Source organism: Dendrobates tinctorius, unplaced genomic scaffold (assembly GCF_039654945.1).
Source record: "Dendrobates tinctorius isolate UK_male_01 unplaced genomic scaffold, ASM3965494v1 ptg000434l, whole genome shotgun sequence".
Taxonomy (NCBI): Eukaryota; Metazoa; Chordata; class Amphibia; order Anura; family Dendrobatidae; genus Dendrobates; species Dendrobates tinctorius.
In genome coordinates this window covers 3,003,277-3,028,690 of record NW_027362097.1, presented here as the reverse complement: position 1 = coordinate 3,028,690, position 25,414 = coordinate 3,003,277, and the positions used below count along the sequence as shown (strand labels likewise).

Sequence of the window (25,414 nt, the reverse complement as noted above, 5' to 3'; positions counted from 1 at the left end):
GTGAAAAGGAAGGCTTTCAGTTCAGGGCAGACAAGTCTAGGAGCAGTGCATGCTGGGAAGTGAGGGAAGGGATGTTCCAGCTCTTTTAGTGCTGATAGAATGCTGATGGAAAAAAGAACCCAGATCATGACTTTGTACTGTGTTGTTCTACCACCCCCACGCCACAACACGTGTTTCATGACCCAGTTCCTCATGGTAGAGAAGAGGAAAGTTTTCAGTTCAAAGCAGACAAGTCATTTGGCAACGGCAAGAGCAATGCATCCTGGGAAATGAGAAAAAGGAAGTTCCAGCACCTGTAGCACCAACAGAAAGTTGAAGGAAAAGGAAGCAGTCACTCAAAAACAGTGGATGGAAAGTTAAAGAACATGTGTATGGGGACAGTTCCTGGACATACGAGCCTGGCATGTTTATCAAAGCAGTTTTGATTTGATGTGGGGGATGAGGGCAGCTAAACTGTGCTTTTATACAGTTTTGGCTAAAAGAAGTGTAAAAAATATTTTTTTTGCCTCTACAGCTTCAGGATTGGTAGAGTTACTGGAGTAGAAACCCCAACAATCACAGCATTATGACCTATCCGAGCGATGTGCTTCACATTCCAAGATGTCTTCTTAGTAGAAGAGTAGAACACCAGATTGATGAGCATCGATGATGATAATCATTAGCAGGACTTGCTATACCTATGGGAATAAAAGTGATGCACTATTCCACCCAGCATTCCTGCTCTTGGATCTGCTTAGGCGGCCCCCCAAGCAGAGAACAAATGTCAGGGTTGTTGCGCTACTTTCCCATTGTTGCCGAAAACAGCCAAACGATTGAGGGATTTGAATCCATTTTGATAACTTATTAATATATTGGAAATACTCTGCTCTTTCCGCCTAATTTTTCTGCCAGCAGCTGCTCTCTTCTCCATGGGCTGTTCCAATAGGTTATTCAGTTGAATGTTGCAGTACCTAACACAGCTAATAGACAAGAGTGGCGCTGTTTTAGGAAACCCATTTAACCAATGGAAGCACAGAAGACGTGAAAGGAGATTGTTCTTCTGAGAATGAATATAAGGCGCAGTATTGCTTCTTGCTCAGTTATATGGAGTCAGTGTCAGACTGGGGTGGCAAAGGCCCACCACCAGTAACATTAATTCTTGGAGCCCACCGTTCAGCTGACCCTAGTACACAAATTTACTTTTGCTTCTATGTAATATTAATTTGTCTTGTTTAATGATTGATTAGAGGATACCTTTTTCTGCCAATTGTGAATCAAGTGCAATAGCACCGCTCATCAGCTGGGGCGGCCTACCGGAGGATTCTCCTGTTCTCCCGTGGGCCAGTCTAAGCTTTATGGCGTTGATCCCTAGGAACCATAGACACACAGGGAGATCACTTTTTAAAGTGTGCCCGTCCTTTCACGTAAAACCTGTAGAAAAGCATGGTCTTACTGCCCTTTTCACCCACAACCCTTTGCGGCACTGGTCCTAATTAGGAACTGTCCTAATTTTTAAGCTCGGTAATTTTATTTTCTCTTTTTTTCAGTAGCTGGTTCCTCGCAGCAGAATGCTGCTAGAGCTATAAGTGCCGGAAATTACGTTTTTTGTCACTTGTGTGTATTGCTCTTGCCATTTTTCAATGGCTTGCCTGCCTCAAAGTAAAAGCCCACATCTCCGATATCTGTGTATGCGATTTAGCAGACAGGAGAGCAGGAGCAGGGATGAGGAGCAGCTCCCACTTTGTGTAATCCTTCTGATCTCCTTGAGGTGCACTACACTGGCAAATTAAATAAATCCCAACCAATTGATCATCAGTCAAACATATCTCTACAGTGAACCCGTTTCAGGTCTATCAACCAGATTAGGGGTATTCCACTGTGCCCAGGTCTCTGAGATCCCATGCTTCATGTACATTTAGGAAACTCCCTCAATCTCTACCTATGATCTAGTGCACAATTACAGTGCACACATGAGAAAACCTACTGTAATTCTACACAGTTTAGCCATGTAAGTGTCCATTGTGTTGTTTTTTTTGCATTTGTAATTTTTTAATAGTCGGTATATTACCTCTTAATTACAGTGCTTGATATGCCTGTGATGTCGCTCACTTTCTTCCCGTGTCTCTCGGCATGTCTTTTTTATTTGTATGACGATGGCTCATACATATTTTACACCACATAACAGCATATAATGATTTTTTGTTTTGTTTTGCAAGAGCTAGTGTTGCAGCACCATTAATCTTGGGGTATTGGAACAGAATGTAATGGGGTATCACGTCGCTGTAGTGTAACACACGATACTATTTGCTCTCCAGTCATGTTACTTGAGCATGCATTTGCTGTGTAGAGAGTAACCACACTAGGCGGTCTAATGTTAACCCTTTACACAAAGCTTTCATGTGCATAGACAGATCTAGGTGATAACAGAGAGGCAAGACCTGTTGAAGCTCATAGCGTTACTTTTGCAGGATAGAACTGAGCTGAGATGATCCATATAGTGTAGGGATCACTGCACAGCAAGAAATAATTTTAAGGGTAAGTTCACACAGGGCGTTTTTGCTGCTTTTTTTTCTGCAGCAAAACCTGATTTCTTGGCAGGAAAGAAGCTGCTGCAAAAATGCAGGTTTAGGTGCATTTTTGGTGTTTTTCGTCACGTTTTTGTTGCGTATTTTTCATGCGTTTTTGTATCTCTTTGTGCATGCTAATAAAGTTGAGTGCCCCAGAGGAAAAAAAAAATACATCCTGTAGAACAAAAGCCGGCAATTCAAGTGCCCCTACAGTAAAATTACACTGACAGGTTAGAATTAGCATAGATAGAATAGATATATACAGAATGAAAAGAACACAGAATGAATAGGTAGATAGGATAGATAGAATAGAAAGGATAGATGGATAGATTACCTGCGGTAACCTCTTCACTGGCATTTTCCCACGGTCCAGAGGTAACCTCAGGTCAGGCTGTGAGGGAGGGCAGGCTCAGTGACCTCAGCGCTAGTCACTGAAGCGGTGCTGGCAGCGTCTCCTCATTTATCAGTGGTTTACAGCCGAGACAGTCGCATCTTAGCACCTCTCCTGGTTGTAAACTGTATATCCCCCAGATATGGATTACGGCATGGGACAGAGCGACTTACAGGTATAGTATATTGTTGGTTTATTATTTTATTTTTATTACAGGAGAACAAGGGTTTCGCTGGGATTAGGAGTATAATAAAGATGGAAAAACTCTGTGTTTTATTTTATTTCAAATAAAGGACTTTTTTCTGGCTGTGTCTTTTAGACGCTTCTCCATTACTAAGCCGTGGGCTTGATGTTACCGGTGACATCAACCCCACAAATATGAACCCCACTTGCCACTGCTACAGGGCAAGTGGGAAGAGCCGGGCAAAGCGCCAGAATTGGCGCATCTAATAGATGCGCCTTTTCTGGGCAGCTGCGGGCTGCTATTTTTAGTCTTGGGGGGCAATATCCATGGGCCCTTACCAGCCTGAGAATACCAGCCCCCAGTTGTGAGCTTTAGCAAGGCTGGTTGTAAAAAATGGGGGGGCCCACGCCTTTTTTTATTATTTATTTAAAATAATTTTTAAAAAAAGCGTGGGGACCCCTCTATTCTTGATAACCATCTTTGCCGAGCTGACAGCTGAGGGTTGCAGCTCCCAGCTGTGAGTTTTGTGTGGCTGGTTATCAAAAATAGGGGGATACACACGCCGGGTTTTTTTTTTTTATTATTATTTATTTACAGCTCATGAGTGGCAGATGATTACCCCCATCTGCCGCTCCTGCTCCCACTGTAATTAGCGGTAGCAAGTGTCAGATGATGGGATCAGTAGTCCCATCAGCTGACACCAGTAACCGGAGGTAATGTTTATACCTCCGATCACAGCTGAGCGCTCCTACTGCCTTTTGTCAGCGTGGGACTGTGGCTCTCTGACCGGCAGGGATGATTTCCCGGCCGATCAGAAGTGGTGTTTACCGCGCTGTCATGCATATGACAGCGTGTCAAACACTGTATTGTCGGACCTCCCTTTCAAGTGAATGGGGTTCAGGTCCGCTCTCCTGAATGGCAGGCTGAATGGAATCATCATACAACCTGCCATCTAGATGTAACAGAGCCGAGTGTCACATCCGACTGTCCTAGACTCTTCTGCACCAAATACGTTGCAAGAAAAGTCAGCCTGCATATTTACAGCGTTTTTTCACCATCCATTCAAGTCAATGGGTGAAAAACGCTGAAAAAAGTGACATGCTCTATGTCCAAAAAACGCATCAAACACAAAATCCTGATGACAAAAAAACAATGTCTGTGTATGAGATTTCTGAAATCTCATAGGCTTTGCTGGTAATGGAAAAAGCAGCTGAAAATTAGCATAAAAAAATCACAGCAAAAAAAAAAACACTGCAAAAATGCCCAGTGTGAACATACCCTGATTGTATATATTAACAGCTTTAAATTTAATTGTAGACACAAAGGGGGAATTTGCTGACCAATTTTTCCACATTTTACTCTTAAATTTGAGATGTTTTACTTTTTTATGCTGCCCTTTGTCTTCTCATTTATAATAAACTGCCTCTTGTCTCTTCCTCTATACTCAGCTGCCCCTTGTATTCTCCAGCTTTATACTACGCTCCCCCTTGTCTCCTCCTCTGCTCTATGCTAAGCTGCCCCTTGTCTCCTGCTCTATGCTAAGCTGCCCCTTGTCTCCTGCCCTATGCTAAGCTGCCACTTGTATCCTCCTCTGTGCTTAGCTGCCCCTTGTCTCCTGCTCTATGCTAAGCTGCCACTTGTATCCTCCTCTGTGCTTAGCTGCCACTTGTATCCTCCTCTGTGCTAAGCTGCCACTTGTATCCTCCTCTGTGCTTAGCTGCCACTTGTCTCCTCCTCTGTGCTAAGCTGCCACTTGTCTCCTCCTCTGTGCTAAGCTGCCACTTGTCCTCCTCTGTGCTAAGCTGCCCCTTGTCTTTTCCTTTATACTATGCTCCACTTCATCTCCTCCTTTATGCTAAACTTCCACTTCTAACCTCCTCTATACTGAGCTGCCCCTTGTCACCACCTCTTTATTAAGCTTCATTTTGTCTCCTTCTCTATATTTAGCTTCCCCTTGTCTTTTCCTTTATAATATGCTTCCCTTTGTCTTCTCCTTTATACTAAACTTCCTATTCTCTCCTCTTTACTAAACTGACTCATTTCTCCCCCTCATTACTAAGCTGACCCATGTCTCCTCCTCTTTACTAAGCTGTCCCTTGTCTTTTCCTTTGTAATATGCTCCCCTTTGTCTTCCCCTTTATACTAAACCTCCTTTTTACTAAGCTGACCCATGTCTCTTCCTCTTTACTAAACTGCCCCTTGTCTCCTCCTCCTTACTAAGCTGACTCATGTTTCCTACTTTATTCTGAGCTGCCCCTTGTTTCCACTTCTATACTAAGCTGCCTGTATTCACCTGCTTTGTACTAAACTGCCCTTTGTCACCTCCTTTATATTATGTTAGGCTAGTTTCACACTTGCTTTTTTTTGCAGCGCGTTTTTCCCGCAAAAAAACGCATTAAAAAAACGCATACAAATGCATACAAACGCTGCATTTTTTTCCAGCATTTTAATGCGCATGCAGGAAAAAAACGCAGCGTTTTTGCGCGTTTGTATGCGTTTTTTGTGCGTTTGCGTTTTTTTACAGATTTTGGAAAAACCCCACAAAAAAGAAAAAACAACCATTCAACAACACACAAGACCAATGGGACTTCATTGTGGGTGTGGTATGTTAATATATATAGACCCTGTCTACAGTATTCTTCACATTTGCTTGATTCTTCTCGTGACCATGGATCTGCGCTGGAAGAGTTTTCACTTCAACTTGGATTTGGACATCGCGATGGCTCAGGCGTATGCAGTTGCTTGCCATGAACAAAGGAAGAGAGGCAGCGAAGACGGCGGCGTATGTGGATACATCCGATTGTTGAACTCCGGGAGAGCCGTGGGGCATACCACACCCTCTACAGCGAGCTACGTGCAAACCCGGAGAAATTTACTGATTATATCCAGATGTCCCACGAAAGTTTCATGGATTTGCTTGCTCGTGTCCAACAATCCATCCGGAGACAGGACACACAGCTCCGTCGTGCGATTCCTCCTGAGGAACGGCTACTGGTGACATTACGGTATGTTTTAAAAACAAAGGGGTGTGGTCTGATTTTTTTTTTGTAAATTTAGTATTCAAAACCTTGGGTAATTAATTTTCGTGAATGTACTAATATTTTTTTTTATAGTTTTTAAAAATAATATACATAAATATTAATTTTACTTCTTTGTCTGTTCACAGATTCCTGGCGACTGGAGAAACCCTATCCTCACTACACTTCCAGTACCGTATTGGAATCTCTACCTTGTCTGGAATTGTTGCTGACACCTGCCGGGCTCTCTGGAATGTTCTTTGCCCAGAATTTATGCCCCTGCCCACCGCTGAAAAGTGGATGGAAATTGCTGACAAATTCTGGACAGCATGCAATTTTCCCAACTGTTTGGGAGCTGTTGATGGGAAACACATACGGATCATCAAACCCCAAAGAACGGGATCTGAGTACTATAATTACAAAAAGTACTTTTCAATAGTACTCATTGCAATTGCGGATGCCGGATGTATGTTTGTAGCAGTGGACATTGGAGCATTTGGCCGTGGTAATGACTCGCAGGCTTTTAAAAACTCAGACATGGGCCGGAGGTTGTATGGCAACCAATTTAATTTCCCTATGCCACGGCCTCTTCCTCACACCGAAGCTCCGCCACTGCCCTTTGTAATGGTTGGCGATGAGGCTTTTCAAATGTGCGGAAACTTACTGAAACCCTACTCCAGCCGGGACTTGGACCACACCAAAAAAATTTTTAATTACAGGCTGACCAGGGCCAGAAGAACTGTCGAGTGTGCTTTTGGGATTCTTGTTTCCAGATGGCGAATTCTGGGCACGGCCATTAATCTTAAACTTGAAACAGTCGATGAGGTGGTGAAGGCCTGTGTGGTTCTACATAACTTTGTGATGGCTAAAGAGCACCCGACCTTTGAACTGGACGATGATGCTCCTAACCCATTGCCTGAATTCACTCAGCACACTCTCAGGTCATCCGTTGAAGTTGGCCAAATGAGGGACAAATTTGCGGCCTACTTTATTTCTGATGTAGGACGGGTGCACTGGCAAGATGAAATGGTGTAATGTTGTTGTTGATGGTAATAAAAATCCTTATTTGATACCATTACTGAGTGCACTATATTTTTTAAACTCCAATTAATTAAAAAACTTCCCATGAATAACTGAATTTTGTTATGTTCACACACCTGGGCAGGTAAATACACATACGAGTTAAAATGCAGCATTGCTAGTCTGCGTGAAATTTATTGGAATGAGCAAAGCTGCAGGCCATGAATCAGGAAACCATTTTTTTTCAAGAGAAAATTGTGCAACTAGTTTAAAACAAAGTATGTGATTTTCTCAAAACACAACCCTCAAAACCCAACCCCAATGAAAGTCCATGGGGAATACAAGTCAGCATTGAGTGGATGAATGTAATCTGCTCATGTAATCTGCTCCATTACAAGTTATTACACTAGGCCTTGGAATGACTATACTAGGCCGTGGTATTTCAAATATGAGTATAGTAGGCCTTGGGGCTAGTAGTATAGTAATATGTGAAATACCACGGCCTAGTATAGTCATACCAAGGCCTACTGTAATAACTCGATTTTTAACAACTAGCATCTTGTTTCACAAAAAACAAAGTGGTGAAACTAGAAAGAAACTTATTTTTTAGACAAGTTTCAACAATTTGTTTTTCATGAAACCAGATTCTATTTGGTAAAACTAGAGTTATTACACTAGGCCTTGGAATGACTATACTAGGCCGTGGTATTTCAAATATGAGTATACTAGGCCTTGGGGCTAGTAGTATAGCAATATGTGAAATACCACGGCCTAGTATAGTCATACCAAGGCCTACTGTAATAACTCAATTTTTAACAACTAGCATTTTTAACAACTAGCATCTTGTTTCACAAAAAACAAACTGGTGAAACTAGAAAGAAACTTATTTTTTAGACAAGTTTCAACAGTTTGTTTTTCATGAAACCAGATTCTATTTGGTAAAACTAGAGTTATTACACTAGGCCTTGGAATGACTATACTAGGCCGTGGTATTTCAAATATGAGTATAGTAGGCCTTGGGGCTAGTAGTATAGTAATATGTGAAATACCACGGCCTAGTATAGTCATACCAAGGCCTACTGTAATAACTCGATTTTTAACAACTAGCATCTTGTTTCACAAAAAACAAACTGGTGAAACTAGAAAGAAACTTATAGTTTCAACAGTTTGTTTTTCATGAAACCAGATTCTATTTGGTAAAACTAGAGTTATTACACTAGGCCTTGGAATGACTATACTAGTCCATGTTATTTCACATATGACTATACTAGCCCTTGGGTTGGTTTTTAACATGTATTTACCCATCAGTGTGTGTGAGCGGCGCAAACAACATTAATGAAACTTATTAATGGTGAACCACAAATGTAAATTTATTTTTTATCACAAAAAAAAAAATAAAAATTATTTTTTACGGCGTTTGGGGGCAGATGGTTTCAATTTGGGGGTGTGCAGGGAATATGCAACACTTGCAGTTGAAGACGGTGTTTGAGGGGAAGGGGCAACAAAACTTGTGGGGGAAGGTAGTCCAGTTAAGGGAATTAAACTTGGAACACTTGTAGGAGAGGAAATCTGTTCAGTTACATTAGTTGTAATGGCATGTCGCCGTAGGCTTGTGTGCCTGGACCGACTTTGGCCCAATGCCCGCCTTGATTGATTTCGCCTTGAAGTAGGGGCAAATATGGAATGTAGGTCCCCCGTCTGCTGGTATGGCTGCTGCTGCTGAGGTGGCGGCTGCTGCTGCAGAGGTGGCGGCTGCTGCTGAGGTGGCGGCTGCTGCTGAGGTGGCGGCTGCTGCTGAGGTGGCTGCTGCTGCTGAGGTGGTTGCTGCTGCTGCTGAGGTGGCGGCTGCTGCTGAGGTGGCTGCTGCTGCTGAGGTGGCGGCTGCTGCTGAGGTGGCGGCTGCTGCTGAGTTGGCTGATGCTGCTGAGGTGGCTGATGCTGCTCTTCGTTGTCAGTGCTCGTCCTTGCAGGAGGACTGGTGGCGGCAGTGATGGCCCAGGTTTGCAGAGTGGTGGTGGCAGGGCTACTACATGTTGTTGTAGCGGCAGGGCTGTTCCATGTTTGCCTAGTGGTGGCTGAGCTCCACGCATGCATGGGATTGGCGGTGGTGCTCCAGACAGGAGCAGCGCTTGCCATGGTGGTGTCGGTGAAGTGACCATTTGCACTCAGACTTGTGGTGGTGTAACGGTGGGTGTCCTGGCTTTGAATAGAGGTGTCCGTGCAGTGGTATGCAGCACAAGTCGGTAGTGAGGTGAAGCGAGTCAATGGTGGCACAGATGGAAAGGACACCACTGACTGCTGACCGTACCGATTATGCTGCATAGCCTGCAAGAAAGCATTGTTGCAGGCCTGCAGCACATTCAGCTGTTGATCAGGACTAAGGTGTTCCGCCATGCCCTTTTCAATCTTACTAAAAAAATGGTGTGCTGGTCTGTTGAGGTCGGCCTCCAGACGGTCAAGGCGCTGTTCTACAGAATTGAAGCGGTGTTCAAAGTGGTTAAAACCACGTTCCATTAGTGCAAAACCGCTTTCAACTCTGTCGGACAGTGACTTGAGGCTGGAATTAAATGTCTCGCTCAAATGCATAAACTCGGGCAAGACATTCCTGTCCAAGGCCCTCTGCCGCTGGCGGGTAGTGCCCGCATAACCAGTGGCAGAGACCTGGGACAGGGGAACACCTGATGGCCCAGCTTCCTGGTCACCAGCTGTGTGTGTGGCTGACCTGCAAGGTGCTTCCTGGCTGTCGGATGGCTGGGACGGGTCAGAGGACGTCCGAGGAAGGACCGCTCCAGGGCCAGGTTGCAGGGTGCTGCTCCAGGTGCTGTGGAAGAAAGGAAAATCATTACTACCATGCCTTTACAAGAAGCATCAGCTGTGGATTAGAAAAACACAGATTAATAAAAATAAAAACCCAAAATGTATAATACTTACGATCTTGTGGCAAGGACCGGTCTTAGGAACTGCAACGCGTGATAGTGACGGTATCTAGTTCTGGTCCTTGACGCAGATCCACTGCGAACCTGGCCCTCAGCACGAACATCACTGTTGAAGCGGTCCTTGATCGAACGCCAACGTGTTCGGACTTTGTCCACTGTTGATAAAAAAAAACAGTGCCGTCAAGGACAACAGTCACTGCGGCACAATGTAGCAATACAATACTCAAAGCAGTCACTGTAGACCCCGATGACACTGTTGGGTTTCCTGCTAGAATACGCCAAGCACGAAACCCAACAGTGCCGTCAAGGACAACAGTCACTGCGGCACAATGTAGCAATACAATACTCAAAGCAGTCACTGTAGACCCCGATGACACTGTTGGGTTTCCTGCTAGAATACGCCAAGCACGAAACCCAACAGTGCCGTCAAGGACAACAGTCACTGCGGCACAATGTAGCAATACAATACTCAAAGCAGTCACTGTAGACACCGATGACACTGTTGGGTTTCCTGCTAGAATACGCCTAGCACGAAACCCAACAGTGCCGTCAAGGACAACAGTCACTGCGGCACAATGTAGCAATACAATACTCAAAGCAGTCACTGTAGACCCCGATGACACTGTTGGGTTTCCTGCTAGAATACGCCTAGCACGAAACCCAACAGTGCCGTCAAGGACAACAGTCACTGCGGCACAATCTAGCAATACAATACTCAAAGCAGTCACTGTAGACCCCGATGACACTGTTGGGTTTCCTGCTAGAATACGCCTAGCACGAAACCCAACAGTGCCGTCAAGGACAACAGTCACTGCGGCACAATCTAGCAATACAATACTCAAAGCAGTCACTGTAGACCCCGATGACACTGTTGGGTTTCCTGCTAGAATACGCCTAGCACGAAACCCAACAGTGCCGTCAAGGACAACAGTCACTGCGGCACAATGTAGCAATACAATACTCAAAGCAGTCACTGTAGACACCGATGACACTGTTGGGTTTCCTGCTAGAATACGCCTAGCACGAAACCCAACAGTGCCGTCAAGGACAACAGTCACTGCGGCACAATGTAGCAATACAATACTCAAAGCAGTCACTGTAGACCCCGATGACACTGTTGGGTTTCCTGCTAGAATACGCCTAGCACGAAACCCAACAGTGCCGTCAAGGACAACAGTCACTGCGGCACAATGTAGCAATACAATACTCAAAGCAGTCACTGTAGACACCGATGACACTGTTGGGTTTCCTGCTAGAATACGCCTAGCACGAAACCCAACAGTGCCGTCAAGGACAACAGTCACTGCGGCACAATACAGAGCAGGGAAATACTCACTAAACGCCTTTTTGGAGGATGCTGTGGCGCTGTCCCAGCCATCCATCAACGCTGCGGCCACCTCATTCCATAGCCGCCGGGTCACCACATTGTCCTTGTACAGCCGGTCACGGCTGTCCCACAACGGCGAACGCTCCTGGACCAGGCTGATGAGCTGCTCATTATCCAGGTAGACGTCTTCATCCCGTTGTGGAACCTAGACAAAACACATTCATTAGAATAATCAAATTTAAATTGAATAAAAAGTTACAAAAAAAGAAACAAAAAAATGAGTAAAAATAGAAGATAAAAAATAAAGAACATTACAAATCATTTGATACTTACATTCCGTATCACCACCGGGACTTGGCTTCGCTGCTCCTGCTCTTCGCCCTCACTAGTGCCGTCCGCAGATGATGATGACGATGTCTGAAAGTTGAAAAAAACGTAAGAGATTTGGAGAAGCAGCAGATATACTTACCAGATGCACGAAAATAATCACCTCACGGTCTGCTTGCGCCAATTCCTGCCGCGATGGGGAATACTCTGATTCTGAAGACATACTGCATGTAAAAATAATAAAAATCATTAGTACATACATAATTTAAAAGGACAGGCATATAATGTAATATACTCACATTCTTCGCTGATATAATGGGTTCTTGGTTGACTGTCTGCTCTTCAATCTCTCAGTGTAGTAGTGGCAGAGTTTTGGCAGGCACCTCCTTTATAGAGACTTTTTTTTTTTGACTTTAGAAGATTCTAACTAGGATAAAAAGTGGACACCACCCAAAAAACGCAGCGCTAAAAAATCGCATACCTGCGCATGCCAGTGCGCACGTATGCGCATCCATAGGCTATAATGGCCATTTTTAGCGCAAAACGTGCGCATACGTGCGCATGCGCTTTTTTCCAGGGCCAAAAAATGCAACATGCAGCGTCTGGAAAATACCAACGCACACCCCAAAAAAACGCAGCGCATGAAAATCGCATACATGCGCTTACAAGCGCGCATGTATGCGCACCCATGTTAAATATAGGGGAAAAATCGCATGCGCACGTATGCGTTTTTTTCCAGCGCTAAAAAACGCAAATGTGAAACCAGCCTTAGTTTGTTTATTGTCTTCACCTGCTCTATACTAAGCTGCCCAGTACTATGATGAGCCCTCTCTCCTCTTTAATAAGCTACAATTTTCACCTCCTTTATATTAAGCTGCTTCTTGTCACCTCCTCCATACTTAGGGTACCGTTACACTAAGCGACACACCAGCGATCCCGACAACGATATGACCTGGTAAGGATCGCTGGTGCGCCGCTAACAGGTCGCTAGTAAGCTGTCAAATTTACCCAAAGACGCAGCAACGATCTCGGCGGGATCGCTGGTGCGTCGCTTAGTGTCACACAGCAGCGATTCTGGCGACTCCCGCCTGCGTCCATGATTTCTTGAGTCGCTAACGAGGTCGCTCGTTGGTGTCAAACACAGCAATGCATGCTGGCCAGCGGGACACCAGTGATCAAAAAATGGCCCAGGACATTCGAGCACGATCAGCGAGATCGCTGGCAAGGCCGCTGTTGCGTCACAAAATCGGTGACGCATGAGCGATCTCGCTAGCAATCTCACTTAGTGTGAAGTACCCCTTAGCTGCTACTTTTCTCCTACTATACACTAAAATGCTCCTTATCTCTTCCTCTTTACTAAGCTGTGCTTTGTCATTACCTCTATACCAACCTGTCTCTTGCCTCTTCCCCATACTTATATGCCTCTTGTTTCCTCCCCTTACGAGTCTCCTTTGTTAACTCCTATGTATTAAATTGCCCCATGCCACCTGTCTCCTTTTCTATAGAAAACTGCTTCTTGTTCACCAGTAGTGGACACAGACATAAAATGGCCCCTGTGCATGAGCAGACTATGGGCACATAATAATCCAATAGTTCTGTCTATGCGAGAAGCTCCTTGCTTATTTGGAGGTGGTAATGGGCCCTCTTACCTCTTGAGCCCCTGTGCAGCAAGAGGTGGCACCAATGATATGTCCACCCCTGGTCTCCACTTTCATACTCCGCTGCCCCATGACTTTCTCCTCTTGGCCACATCTAAAAAATTCAGCACTTGTTCTTAGGGCATCTGATAGAGGACAATACATTGAACCTGGCGAAAAATGATTTTGCCTTGTTTCATAACTTGCCCACCTTGAAGTGCTCTCAAGTCATCCTTCAACTTTCTTCTTAGCATTGACTTTTTTAAAATAGAGCCAATCGATACAGTGCATTATCACTAAAGCAAAATAACATTGTGTATTGATTGCTCTCCTGTCTTCAGCTTTATCCTGGGCATCCTTAAGCCGCATTCGAGCAGGAGCTGGATATTAAATATCCATCTAGATTAAGTTCTTCAAAGCCAAGAAACAAGCACGCATTGGCAATCTTACATCCTGTTATAAATGGGTCAGTTCTGTCGCTAGTCGTTCTGCAAGTGATAGCCGAGTATTATGCTGCTTTTCTCAGTTTAGTATATGACCCTCGTTTGAAGGTGGATAATCACTTTAAGTAATCTCTGTGTATGGCATGTAAAAAGTCAGATTGGGTGTTCAAAGGCTCTATCCAGGGTTTTCTTTCTCATGATAGAAGGACCTTTCATTCATGTTTTCCTGGAGGTGACTGGATTAACAGTCTTCCGGTAATTTGGTTACGGTGCTTATTATGTGACTCAAAGATGAGTTTAGACACTTCAGTTCTCGTTTTTCATCGTCTTCAGTTGTGGTCAGGTAGGAGAGTCATCTTTCGTAACAGTCACTGTAAAAAGTATGACTTGCCATGAAATCATTTTTGTCCATGTGTTTTTTTTGGTTGTTGCTGAACTAAAGGGTAAATGATAATGTTATAAAAGTTCATCATCTGTAGAATGTAGTAGGTAGCTCTCTTGTCTTCGCAGTGTTGGATATGTTCATGGTCAGGTCGAGGTCTACAGAGAGTCCTTTTCTCAACATTTGTTTGAAGGTGCTTTTTTAAAGTAGTAATGTCTAAAGGTCCCATCCATGTTTAGTTGACTGTTGTTTCATCCCATACACAAGAATGCTCGGTTCGTACAAGTTCTCCTTTGTACTTTGAGAGAGCCGCTGTCAAACTCCTCTGGCCAAGACTTATCTCCATGAAAAACATAAGAATTGTCCTCTGAAAAATCAGCACGCCGTTTATTCTCTTTGCCGGCATCATCTATCAGAGAAGGGCTGGGAGGACATTAGACAGTCTGCCGAACCCGTTGAATTAGTCTATGTAGGGGATCTTTAATACCGCCTTAATATTATGCCTAAATAACACCCTAGTACTTGACGAAATAACAGTGTTTTATAGTACCCATTAAAATAGATCTATAGATCAGCACCAGCCTTAGATTGCAGGATGTTCTGTAAAATGCTGTATTCGGACAAAACTAATCACCCCTCCTCTATTATTGGGTACAATATAGGGTTCAGGTGTTTTTAATTGCAGATTCAACAGATCTAAGTGGTAACCAAATATTTACAATTTTTTTTTAACGAAATGGACTTCAGTAGTAGACTATGGTGACGGCAGAGTAGCGGTGCTCCCTAATCGGTGGAGACCCTAGAATTTTAGATAATGGCAGAACTGATCTCCGATTGAGCGAGATGCGTTATAACTAATTGTTTTTTCATTCTTTATTACTCTTCTTTTCCTTTTTGCATACTCTTGAGTCTCTGGACAATTTTCTATCACTTGTAGTGTTTCCTAGAGCAGCCCATCAATTAGTAGTTACCGCTTCTGCCCATGCTTTCTGTGCAATAATCTATTAGAATGGTTTGGTAATTGTCACCTCCTTATTCTTAATTTGCTGCTTCTTTTAGAAATTTGTATATATCTATTACAGGTTTCTGGCACTTGTTGGTGGAAGTACTGATGAAATGGGAACAGAGAAGATGCAAAAGCAAATAAATGGCTACATCCAACAAGAAGGAATTGATAGAGTAGCCGAAAAAGTTAAAACAACAGAGCTCACTTTGCAGCTCATCATTGATGGTTTCTGCCAGCCTGAAGGTTACGACATGCGTACAGGTAAAGAGCTCATGGTACTGCACTATACGTATACATTGTATGACGATTGTAATATACATCGGGATGCTCCTGAATATCATCTGTTAAACAAAAATACTGATCATGAATATTTATTAACACCTCTACCTCTGTCCAGCCCTATTAGGATACATAGTGTAATAGTTAGTGTGACCGGTCAAACCCTTAAGTCCTTCATCTCCAACCCACAAGACTAACATACGCTTCAATAACTAATGGCTGAAAACTTGTTTGGCCTACAACGGTTTTTACAGATCCGAAGGACTTGTGTTCTTTGTCAGGAGAGAGGAGGAAACGCTGCCAGATAATCATGGTGGTACTTAGCCCAAGTTAACAAATGAATGGTCATATTTGAAGCAGTTGTCCACTACTTAGACAACCTCGCCTTACATGTTATATTGCAACGGGTCTCCCAGGGCTCTCCTGACATTATGTACCGTGAGCACTGCAGTCAGTCAGTGGTCACTAAAGGGCCGCAGTTCTCACCATTCCTTCTGATGTCCAAGATTTGTGTAACCGAAGTGTGAGAATTGCAGCCCATTAGTGGCCGCATTGCTCAAGTGGCATAACAATGCCATGTGAGCTCTGGAATACTCAGTGCAGCCCTATCCGGTACGTTGCCGGTGCTAGATGTGCTGTTACTTTTATTTTATACTGATATTGAAAAGTATTTAATAAGAGGTGGTCCTTGGAACAGACAACTTAATAGGCCGAATCGCTAACTCAATAAACACTACAGTGTTGGTGGATTCTCCATTGTAGAGAACTTATTTGACAATCCATCCGACATACACCCCTGACATGTAGACTGGCAAGGGCATCTGTGAGTCTTCTGGTTGCCCCTCTGCTCACTTGACATAATGGCCAGTGCTCCCTGGATTATGGTACATCTGGCCTAATCCATGTTTGCCGCCTCTGGATTCCACTTCCTTTCTCCCATAGATAGAAGCGTATTTATGTAGCATTTTATATATGGTGCTTGTCTTATGTATATATGAAGAAACCTACAGAACTCAGTACAAGTATGAAGAAGTAAAGGCCCTTTTCTTTTTGGGGACGTTAAACAGAACATGGCTTCACTCTGAAATAATAATCACTATTTGGAGTCTGGTCGAAGGACACTGTATCCTCTCCATCTCCTGGACTACAAAGAGTTTGATTGAAGAGATCACTGAAAACTGTATTTGTCTTTGTTGCTCGAGCTCATAAATCACCCATTTATCAGCTCCAGCATCAACCGTCCCGAGGAATAACATTTAGCCCTTGAAGTCGGCGCTGTCATGAGCTAACCACAGTCTTCCATGGGTCTCCGGTGGCTTTATTTAATAAGTGCACATTTCTTGATTCACAATTTATATGGCATGTAATTTATTTTCAGATTTGAATTCATTTCCTGAATATGTGGTCGCCTGACCACAAAAATGAGTCGTTTCACAGTAGAGCTTTCCTTCTTACTCGCGTATTATTTGCCTTCTTTTATAGATGTTCCCTAGATGATTCAAATGATTTTTTTTTTTTTTTTTTTTTTTTTTTTTACATGTCTATAGAATTTACGGCGATTATTTTGCCGGCGTTAATGTTCCATTTCTATTTGAAGGGAAATGATTCTGCTGGAGAGAAATGATTTGTTATAATGTGACGTCTTTTAGTGCGTTTCCGTAAGAATTGTAATCTTAAGAAGAATGACCCTCAGTCTGGGGATACAGACGTCAGCCCACAGCATCTGCTCTCGGGAACACTTGTTAGTTTCCAGTGAGCCACACGGGCATTAGTATAAAGATTAGTTCATTGTTTGGTTGGAATCTTTCCCGTTTATTGGTATATTATATTATTTTTAGTATTTATTTTATAGTTATCGGGGGCTTCATTGTGGCTCAGTGGTCAGCATTACCTTGATCAAATCCAACAAGAAAACACTTTCTCTATTGAGCCCAACAGATATTATCTTTTATTGGGGTCTGTCATTTGCTCCCATAATCTGTACAAATCCTTTGAGAAACAAATTGAAATTGTTGAAGGGGGGAAAAAATAAATTAGTGTGGCTTCATAAGTTTGAAGATTTTCTTAATTTTGGAGATGTGGTTGTGTTCAGAATTGGCCAATCACATGTAACCTCGTGTCACATAGTCAGTACACAACTGGCATAATTTACAGGCATTCTGATTAACCTCATACAAAAGCTTAGCTGTTTTAGTAGGATTTTCCTGACATCATCTTAGGGTACCGTTACACCTAGCGACTCACCAGCGATCCCGACCAGCGATATGACGCGGTCAGGATCGCTGGTGCATCGCTAGGTGGTCGCTAGTGAGCTGCCACATAGGCAGATCTCACCAGCGACATCGCTGGGGTCTGGGATCGCTACTTACCTGCCAGACGCGGCGATCCTGCATCCTCCCGACCGGCTCCACGCGTCGCTCATTGTCACAGCAGGAAGCGCCGCAGGAAGTGACCGACGAGGAATGATCCAGGAGCTTCTCGCGCGATCAGCGATAATCAGCGGGGGAGCCGGTCGGAGGTAAGTATCACATGCAGCGATATCGCTAGCAATATCGCTGCTACGTCACAAAATCGGTGACTTTACAGCGATATTGCTAGCGATATCACTTAGTGTGACGGGGGCTTTAGTTTCATTTTACAGCTGAAGCCGTGGTCTGTAAACAGCTCACAGCACAGCAAAGGGATCTCATGGTTGAAAGTTATCAGTCAGGAGAAGGGTGCAAAAACATTTCCAGGGCATTAGATCTACCGTTGAGCACTGTGAAAACTGTCATTAAGAAGTGGCTTATATTTTGTACAATAGTGATATTACTTAAAGTTGGACATCCCTCAAAATGATGAAAAGACAAGTAGAAAATTGGTTTGATTAATGTTCCTGTAGACCTCTTGTCAGCCAAAGAACCTGCAGGAATTTCTGGCAAGAACTGGTTGTGTAATGCATGTGACAACAATCTCCTGTGTTCTTAATATGTCTGGCCTGTGGGGTAGGGTGTCAAGATGGAAGAATTTTCTTACAAAGAAAATCATCGGAGAATGGCTATGTTTTGCCAAGTCCTTCAAAAAGTCTGCCATAAGCATGTGGTAAAATTTGTTATGGTCTGATGACCAAGGTTAAACATTTTGGCCATAATTCCAAAAGATGTGTTTGACACAATGCCAACGCAGAGCATCGACAAAAGAACTACACCATACCCACAGTGAAGACTGATCGAGGTAGCATTATGGTTTACGGCTCTTTTTCAGTAACTGGAACTGTGGCTAAAGTTAAGGTAAAAGGAATTATGAACAATTCCAAATATCAGTAAATTTTGCAACAAAACCTTCAGGCCTCTGCTAAAAAAGTCGAAGAGGAACTTCACTTTTCTGCACAATAATGCCCCTAAGCATACCTCCAAATCAGGAAAAGAATGGCTTCACCAGAAGAAGATCAAAGTTTTGTAATGGCCCAGCCAGAGCACAGACCTGAATCCAGCTGAGGATGGCTTGAGTGTACTGTACGCGTGAGATGCCCTCACACTCTGACAGATTTGGAAATAATACAAGGAATACTGTTCAAAGATTGATAATTCTAGATGAGCCATGCTAATAGTCTTCTACTCAAAAAGACTAAATACTTTCATAAACTCAAAGGGTACTTTAATAAAATATTAATTGAAGGGTGTGCAAATTTATTCAATCACATTATTTTAGTTTATTTTTCTTTCTCCAACCAAAAAAAGTTCAGTTTATTTTTCAATTGAATTGAAGAGATTATAGGTGACATTAAAAGTGGAAAAAGTTCTGAAAGGATTTTTCTAGGTATCAATTATTTATTTATTTTTTTTAACATGACAAAAATCTGGCATTTTAAAAGGGATATGTAGACTTTTTCTATTCACTTTGTGTATATATAAAGACTGACAGTGACTATTGGTTGTGCTAATTAAAGGGTTAAATGGTGAAAAATAGTGCATCGCCTCTTTACCTAGTAAGATAAATACAACTTTTTTGTTATTTGAAACCTTGCTCAATTGCTTTTCTTATGTTGATGGAAAGTCCCTTTAACCCCTTCCCTACATTCGTCGTATATATACTGCTCTGTGGGAGCTGCCTTGCCGCAAAGAAGTATATATATGGTGCCATGATCACGTTTACTCACACTGAGCGTTGCCGCAATCAAATGCAGGTGTCGGCTCTATGTAAGAGCTGACACCCTACAGCAACACCAATGATCGGTGCTAGTGATACTTTTTATTGTGTAAAAGCACCAAAGCATAAAAAAATATAAATGTGGTATTGCTGTAATCGTACTGACCTGAGGAATAAAACTGCCTTAGCAATTTTACCACACGCAGAATGGTAAAAAAAAAAACAATTCCTGAATTGCTGGTTTTTGTTCATTTTGCCTCCAAAAAATCGGAATAGAAAGCGATCAAAAAATGTCAGGTGCCCGAAAATGGTACCAATAAAAACGTCATCTTGTCCCTCAAAAAACAAGTCATCACAGGACTCTGTCAGACGAATTTTGGAAAAATGATACCTGTCAAAATAAGGTGATGCTTTGCAATAAAAGATGGAATCTCCAGCGCTGGACTTCAGTTAAAAATTCATCATTTATTATAAATTCTTAAAATCGGACAGAAAAAAGTATGAATAAGGACATACAGGCAGATGGGGTCTCTGGTGTTCTCCAACCAACGCGTTTCGACCTAGAGGGTCTTACTCATGGTTCCAACCATGTCCTTATTCATACTTTTTTCTGTCCGATTTTAAGAATTTATAATAAATGATGAATTTTTAACTGAAGTCCAGCGCTGGAGATTCCATCCTTTATTTTGCTTCAGTCAACGCCCCTGATCAAGGTGACTCCGTGCGCAGGAGGATTCTGGATCGCAACTGAGACTGGTGAGCTGACCTCCCTTCATTTCCCCTATCCTTCTATTACTATAGCTTTGCAATAAAAAGCGTCTTAGTGTGTGACATCAGTCAAACAGAGAAAAACAGTATAAATCTGGTATCACTATAATTGCAGCGCTCTAAAGAATAACGTTGTCTAATCACTTATACCGCACAAGGAATGGTGTAAAATTTAAATAGAATACATTGTTAACTTCCTGTTGATTTGTTCATTCTACCTCCCAAAGATCACAGTAAGGCTTGGTGCACATTTATCCTACGCTGAGCACTTACACCGGGGTTACCATGTAAATATGTGAAATGTGTGATTCAGATGGAAACTCCGGCGGAAGATTCCCTATAATGAGGCAGATGGAGGCACTGTGGACGTTGTATGCCTGCCTATGATCCGGCGGTGTCTTTTTTTTAGGTGTGCATAAAAGCGCGGTCTGTCACAGTTTTGTGCACATCTGAAAAGGACAATGTTGAACAGAGGCCAGACAGAGTCCTGTGTAACTCTGCTGTCTCATTATAGAGAATAAATCAGTAGAGGGTTTCATCTGAATCACGTCACTCAGAGATTTAGATGTAAACCCCAAAGTAAGTGCTCAGTGTAGAGCACAGGATAAATATCTCCAAATTGCTATGTAAAATGCAACATGGCGCCCACTAATTATTCCAGCAATACAAATTGCACTCCTTCCCTTCTGAGCCCTGCCTTGCACCAAAACTGTAATTTTTCCCCACATATGGGGTATCTGCGTACTCAGGAGAGATTGCACTACAAATCATTTTTTTCTGTTACCCTTGTGAAAATAAAAACAAATTTAGGCCTAAAGTAAAATTTTTATGAAAAAAAGTTAAATGTTTGTTTTTTTTCCTTCCACGTTATAAAAATTCCTCTGAAGCACCTGATGGGTTAATAAACTTCTTGAATGTGGTTTTGAGCACCTTGAGGGGCGCGGTTTTTAGAATGGTGTCACTTTTGGGTATTTTCTATCATCGACCCCTCAAAGTCACTTCAAATGTAATGTGGTCCCTAAAAAAATGGTTTTGCAAAATTTGTTGGAAAAATGAGAAATCACTGGTCAACTTTTACCCTGTGTAACTTCCTAACAAAAAAAAAAGTTTAAAATATTGTTCTGATGTAAAGCTAGACATGTGGGAAATAATATTAACTATTTTGTGTTACATAACTCTTTGATTTAAGGGTATGAAAATTAAAAGTTTGAAAATTTTGAAATATTTGCAAAATTGATGATATTTTCGAAAATAAATGGAAGTCATATTGAAGAAATTTTACCGCTGTCATGAAGGTACAATATGTCATGAAAAAACATTCTCAGAATCAGTGGGATCTGTTGAAGTGCTCCAGAGTTATTACCACATAAATTGACAGTGGTCAGAATTGTAAAATGTCCGGGTCCGGCGCATCCCATCTTCTAGCGATGCCGTCCTCTTCTTTGCTTCCCGTCGCGGCTCCGCTGCAGGCGTAATTCTCTGCCCTGTTGAGGGCTGAGCAGAGTACTGCAGTGCGCAGGCGCCTGACCTCTCTGACCTTTCCAGGCGCCTGCGCACTGCAGTACTCTGCTCTGCCCTCATCAGGGCAAAGAATTATGCCTGCATCAGAGCCGCGACGGGAAGCAAAGAAGCGGACGTCATCGCTAGAAGATGGGAGGACCCGGACCGCGATACCCATCGGACCCGGACCGGACCGCCCCTGGGTGAGTATAATATAACTCGTTTTTTTGATCTTTCAGGTTACATCGGGGGCTTATCTACAGCATTACAGAATGCTGTAGATAAGCCCCTGATGCCGGTGGCTGCATCTTATATGCGAAAAAATAGGTGACAGATTCCCTTTAAGGCATGCATTTATTTCTCAGCTACTAATGCAAATTATTAAAGTGATTGTCGTTCTGTCCTGTGTAAATGTTTCCCTCTCTTTTCAGAATTTGACAAAACTGATTTTAAGACCAATATCGTTTGCCTCGAAGATTTGAAGCTGGGGACGATTCTAACCGGGAAAGTGGAAAACGCCACATTGTTCGGTGTCTTCGTTGACATCGGCGTGGGCAAAGCCGGGTTAATTCCAATGCGCTATATAACAGAAGACAAACTTTCCAAGGAGAAGAGAAGGAGAAGTCTTGGACTGGGACCTGGAGAAAGGGTGGAAGTGAAAGTACTAAATGTTGACATTAGACAGTCCAGGATTTCATTGGAACTTTTACGCGTTTTATAATTCTTTTTCGACGCTCCCAAGCTTCTGTTAGGAGGAATTCTGCTCTCCTGACATGTAAAGTGCCTCTGCGATTTAGGATTTGGAGCTGAAATGCCAGTCAGGAATAAACTCTGGCAGGATACTTTGTTATTTTTGTAACGCCAAGTTATTTCCTCTCACATCAGCGTCTGAAATGTCCTCTCCTTGTTTTATATGTTCCACAATATAGAGCAGAATCGCCGAGACAGGGAGCACGTTACCCGGGGTAATTGAGAATATTTTTTTTTCCCGCTTTTACTTTATTCCAAGTGAATTCTTTTGTTTAGTACAGGAGTAAAAAAAACAAAACATAACCCTCTTACTCTCTCCTAAAGAAAAAAAAAATTGTAAAAGAGACCAACCAGAAAACATGAATTGTTTTTAATGTACTTTTGTGTGTTCGAGTATTTTTTTTTTATACAGAAGAAAAAAACACATCACATCAAACCACTTTATCTAATATGGTAAAAATAATAAAATCATCTGTTACTTCCTCTCCCCAGGTCCAGTGTCTCCATCACAGCTCCGGTGATTGCGCACAGGCTGCAGTGGTGACACTGAGTCAACAGCGCTGCAAACAATCACTTGGCTCAGTGACTCTGCCAGTGTAGATTGGCTGCAACCTGTAAACAATCACCCGAATGTGGAGAGGGGGAAGTGATGTTATTATTTTTAACATGGTCATGATGAAATAGATAAAGCTGAAAGGTCAAGCTCCTTTAACATATGACAAGAGAACACTCTTTGGGCATATTTCTGATCTGATGGAGCCTGTTCAGATGTGTCCACCCTTAGTTTTTTTAATTTTTTTGCATTCGTATTAAGTTTATACAGTTTGTCATGATATTAATACATTAGAATCTTGCAGAATTGATATAATATATGAGCTAGAGCTATCACAGTCCACCACTGATTCCCAGCTTTCTGCCTATGCACAGTGTACACAGAAAACTTTCAATTGATGGTAAGAGTATGCATCTTCAACAGGACTAGTAGAGTTGCAGCAGAAAAAGCAGAGATTTTTTAACAACCACAGTCTGAAGTTCTTTAAAGTGACCAAGCACTGGAATCGGGGTCGCTGTCCCTTTTTTATGCTGCTTTCCTATATCGAAACATACATTTGTTGACAGATTCCCTATAAGAGCCTTCTGTGATTCTTTTTCTGGTATGTCTCCTTTTGATTATATTGATGACAGTAGTCATTTTACTTGCTCATGATGCAAACAATTTTGAAGTGTGCACTACAGACCACATCCACCTGCACAGTTACACCACTCCCTCTCCTGCACAGTTACACCGCTCCCTCTCCTGCACAGTTACACCGCTCCCTCTCCTGCACAGTTACACCGCTCCCTCACCTGCACAGTTACACCGCTCCCTCTCCTGCACAGTTACACCACTCCCTCTCCTGCACAGTTACACCGCTCCCTCTCCTGCACAGTTGAACTGCTCCCTCACCTGCACAGTTGCACCGCTCCCTCACCTGCACAGTTACACGCTCCCTCTCCTGCACAGTTACACCGCTCCCTCTCCTGCATAGTTACACCGCTCCCTCTCCTGCACAGTTACACCGCTCCCTCTCCTGCACAGTTACACCGCTCCCTCTCCTGCACAGTTACACCTCTCCCTCTCCTGTACAGTTACACCTCTCCCTCTCCTGCACAGTTACACCGCACCCTCTCCTGCACAGATACACCGCTCCCTCTCCTGCACAGTTGCACTGCTCCCTCACCTGCACAGTTGCACCGCTCCCTCACCTGCACAGATACACCGCTCCCTCTCCTGCACGTTACACCGCTCCCTCTCCTGCACAGTTACACCGCTACCTCTCCTGCACAGTTACACCGCTCCCTCTCCTGCACAGTTACACCGCTCCCTCTCCTGCACAGTTACACCGCTCCCTCTCCTGCACAGTTACACAGCACCCTCTCCTGTACAGATACACTGCTCCCTCACCTGCACAGTTACACTGCTCCCTCACCTGCACAGTTACACCACTCTTCCTTTCCTACACAGTTACCAGCACCCTCTCCTGCATAGTTACACCGCTCCCTCTCCTGCACAGTTACACCGCTCCCTCTCCTGCACAGTTACACCGCTCCCTCTCCTGCACAGTTACACCGCTCCCTCTCCTGCACAGTTACACCGCTCCCTCTCCTGCACAGTTACACCACTCTTCCTTTCCTACACAGTTGCACTGCTCCCTCACCTGCACAGTTGCACTACTCCCTCTAGTGCAGTTACACCGCTCCTTCTCCTGCACAGTTGCACTGCTCCCTCTCGTGCAGTTACACCGCTCCATCTCCTGCACAGTTACACCACTCTTCCTTTCCTACACAGTTACACAGCACCCTCTCCTGCACAGTTGCACTGCTCCCTCACCTGCACAGTTGCACTGCTCCCTCACCTGCACAGTTGCAGTGCTCCCTCTCCTGCACAGATACACCGCTTCCTCTCCTGCACAGTTACACTGCTCACTCTCCTGCACAGTTACACCACACCTTTTCCATCGGATCTTTCAGACTCGAGCCTTGTGCTCTCTAGGGGTCTATACAAGCAGCCGTGTAGCTTGAGAAGTTGTAGATCCAAGGCAGCCAAGCATCTGAGAGACCAATTCAGTGTCTGCAGATGACATCCACATACTCCTGTACATATGTTCACAGCCACTGTGTACACACATTGTGGCTAAAATTGCGCCTGGAAACTATGCCAACATGGTGAGCAGCTACAAGTAGTTTTAATGGCCATGTGGTGAATGGTGTAATCACATAGAAAGTTTTTGAC

At 43.4% G+C, this 25,414-nt stretch overlaps 1 protein-coding gene across 2 annotated transcripts in view; it reads left to right on the top strand.

The window, feature by feature from the left end:
* The window catches only part of SRBD1 (S1 RNA binding domain 1), a 255,048-nt gene extending 232,029 nt beyond the window's left edge, over positions 1-23,019 (top strand). For both annotated transcript variants that reach the window (XM_073564217.1, XM_073564216.1), the window contains exons 21-22: positions 15,293-15,477; positions 22,323-23,019. In XM_073564217.1, coding sequence (XP_073420318.1) covers positions 15,293-15,477; positions 22,323-22,612 — 475 coding nt within the window. In that variant the 3' untranslated portion in view covers positions 22,613-23,019. The remainder of the gene's footprint in view (positions 1-15,292; positions 15,478-22,322) is intronic.
* Positions 23,020-25,414: the final 2,395 nt, after the last annotated feature.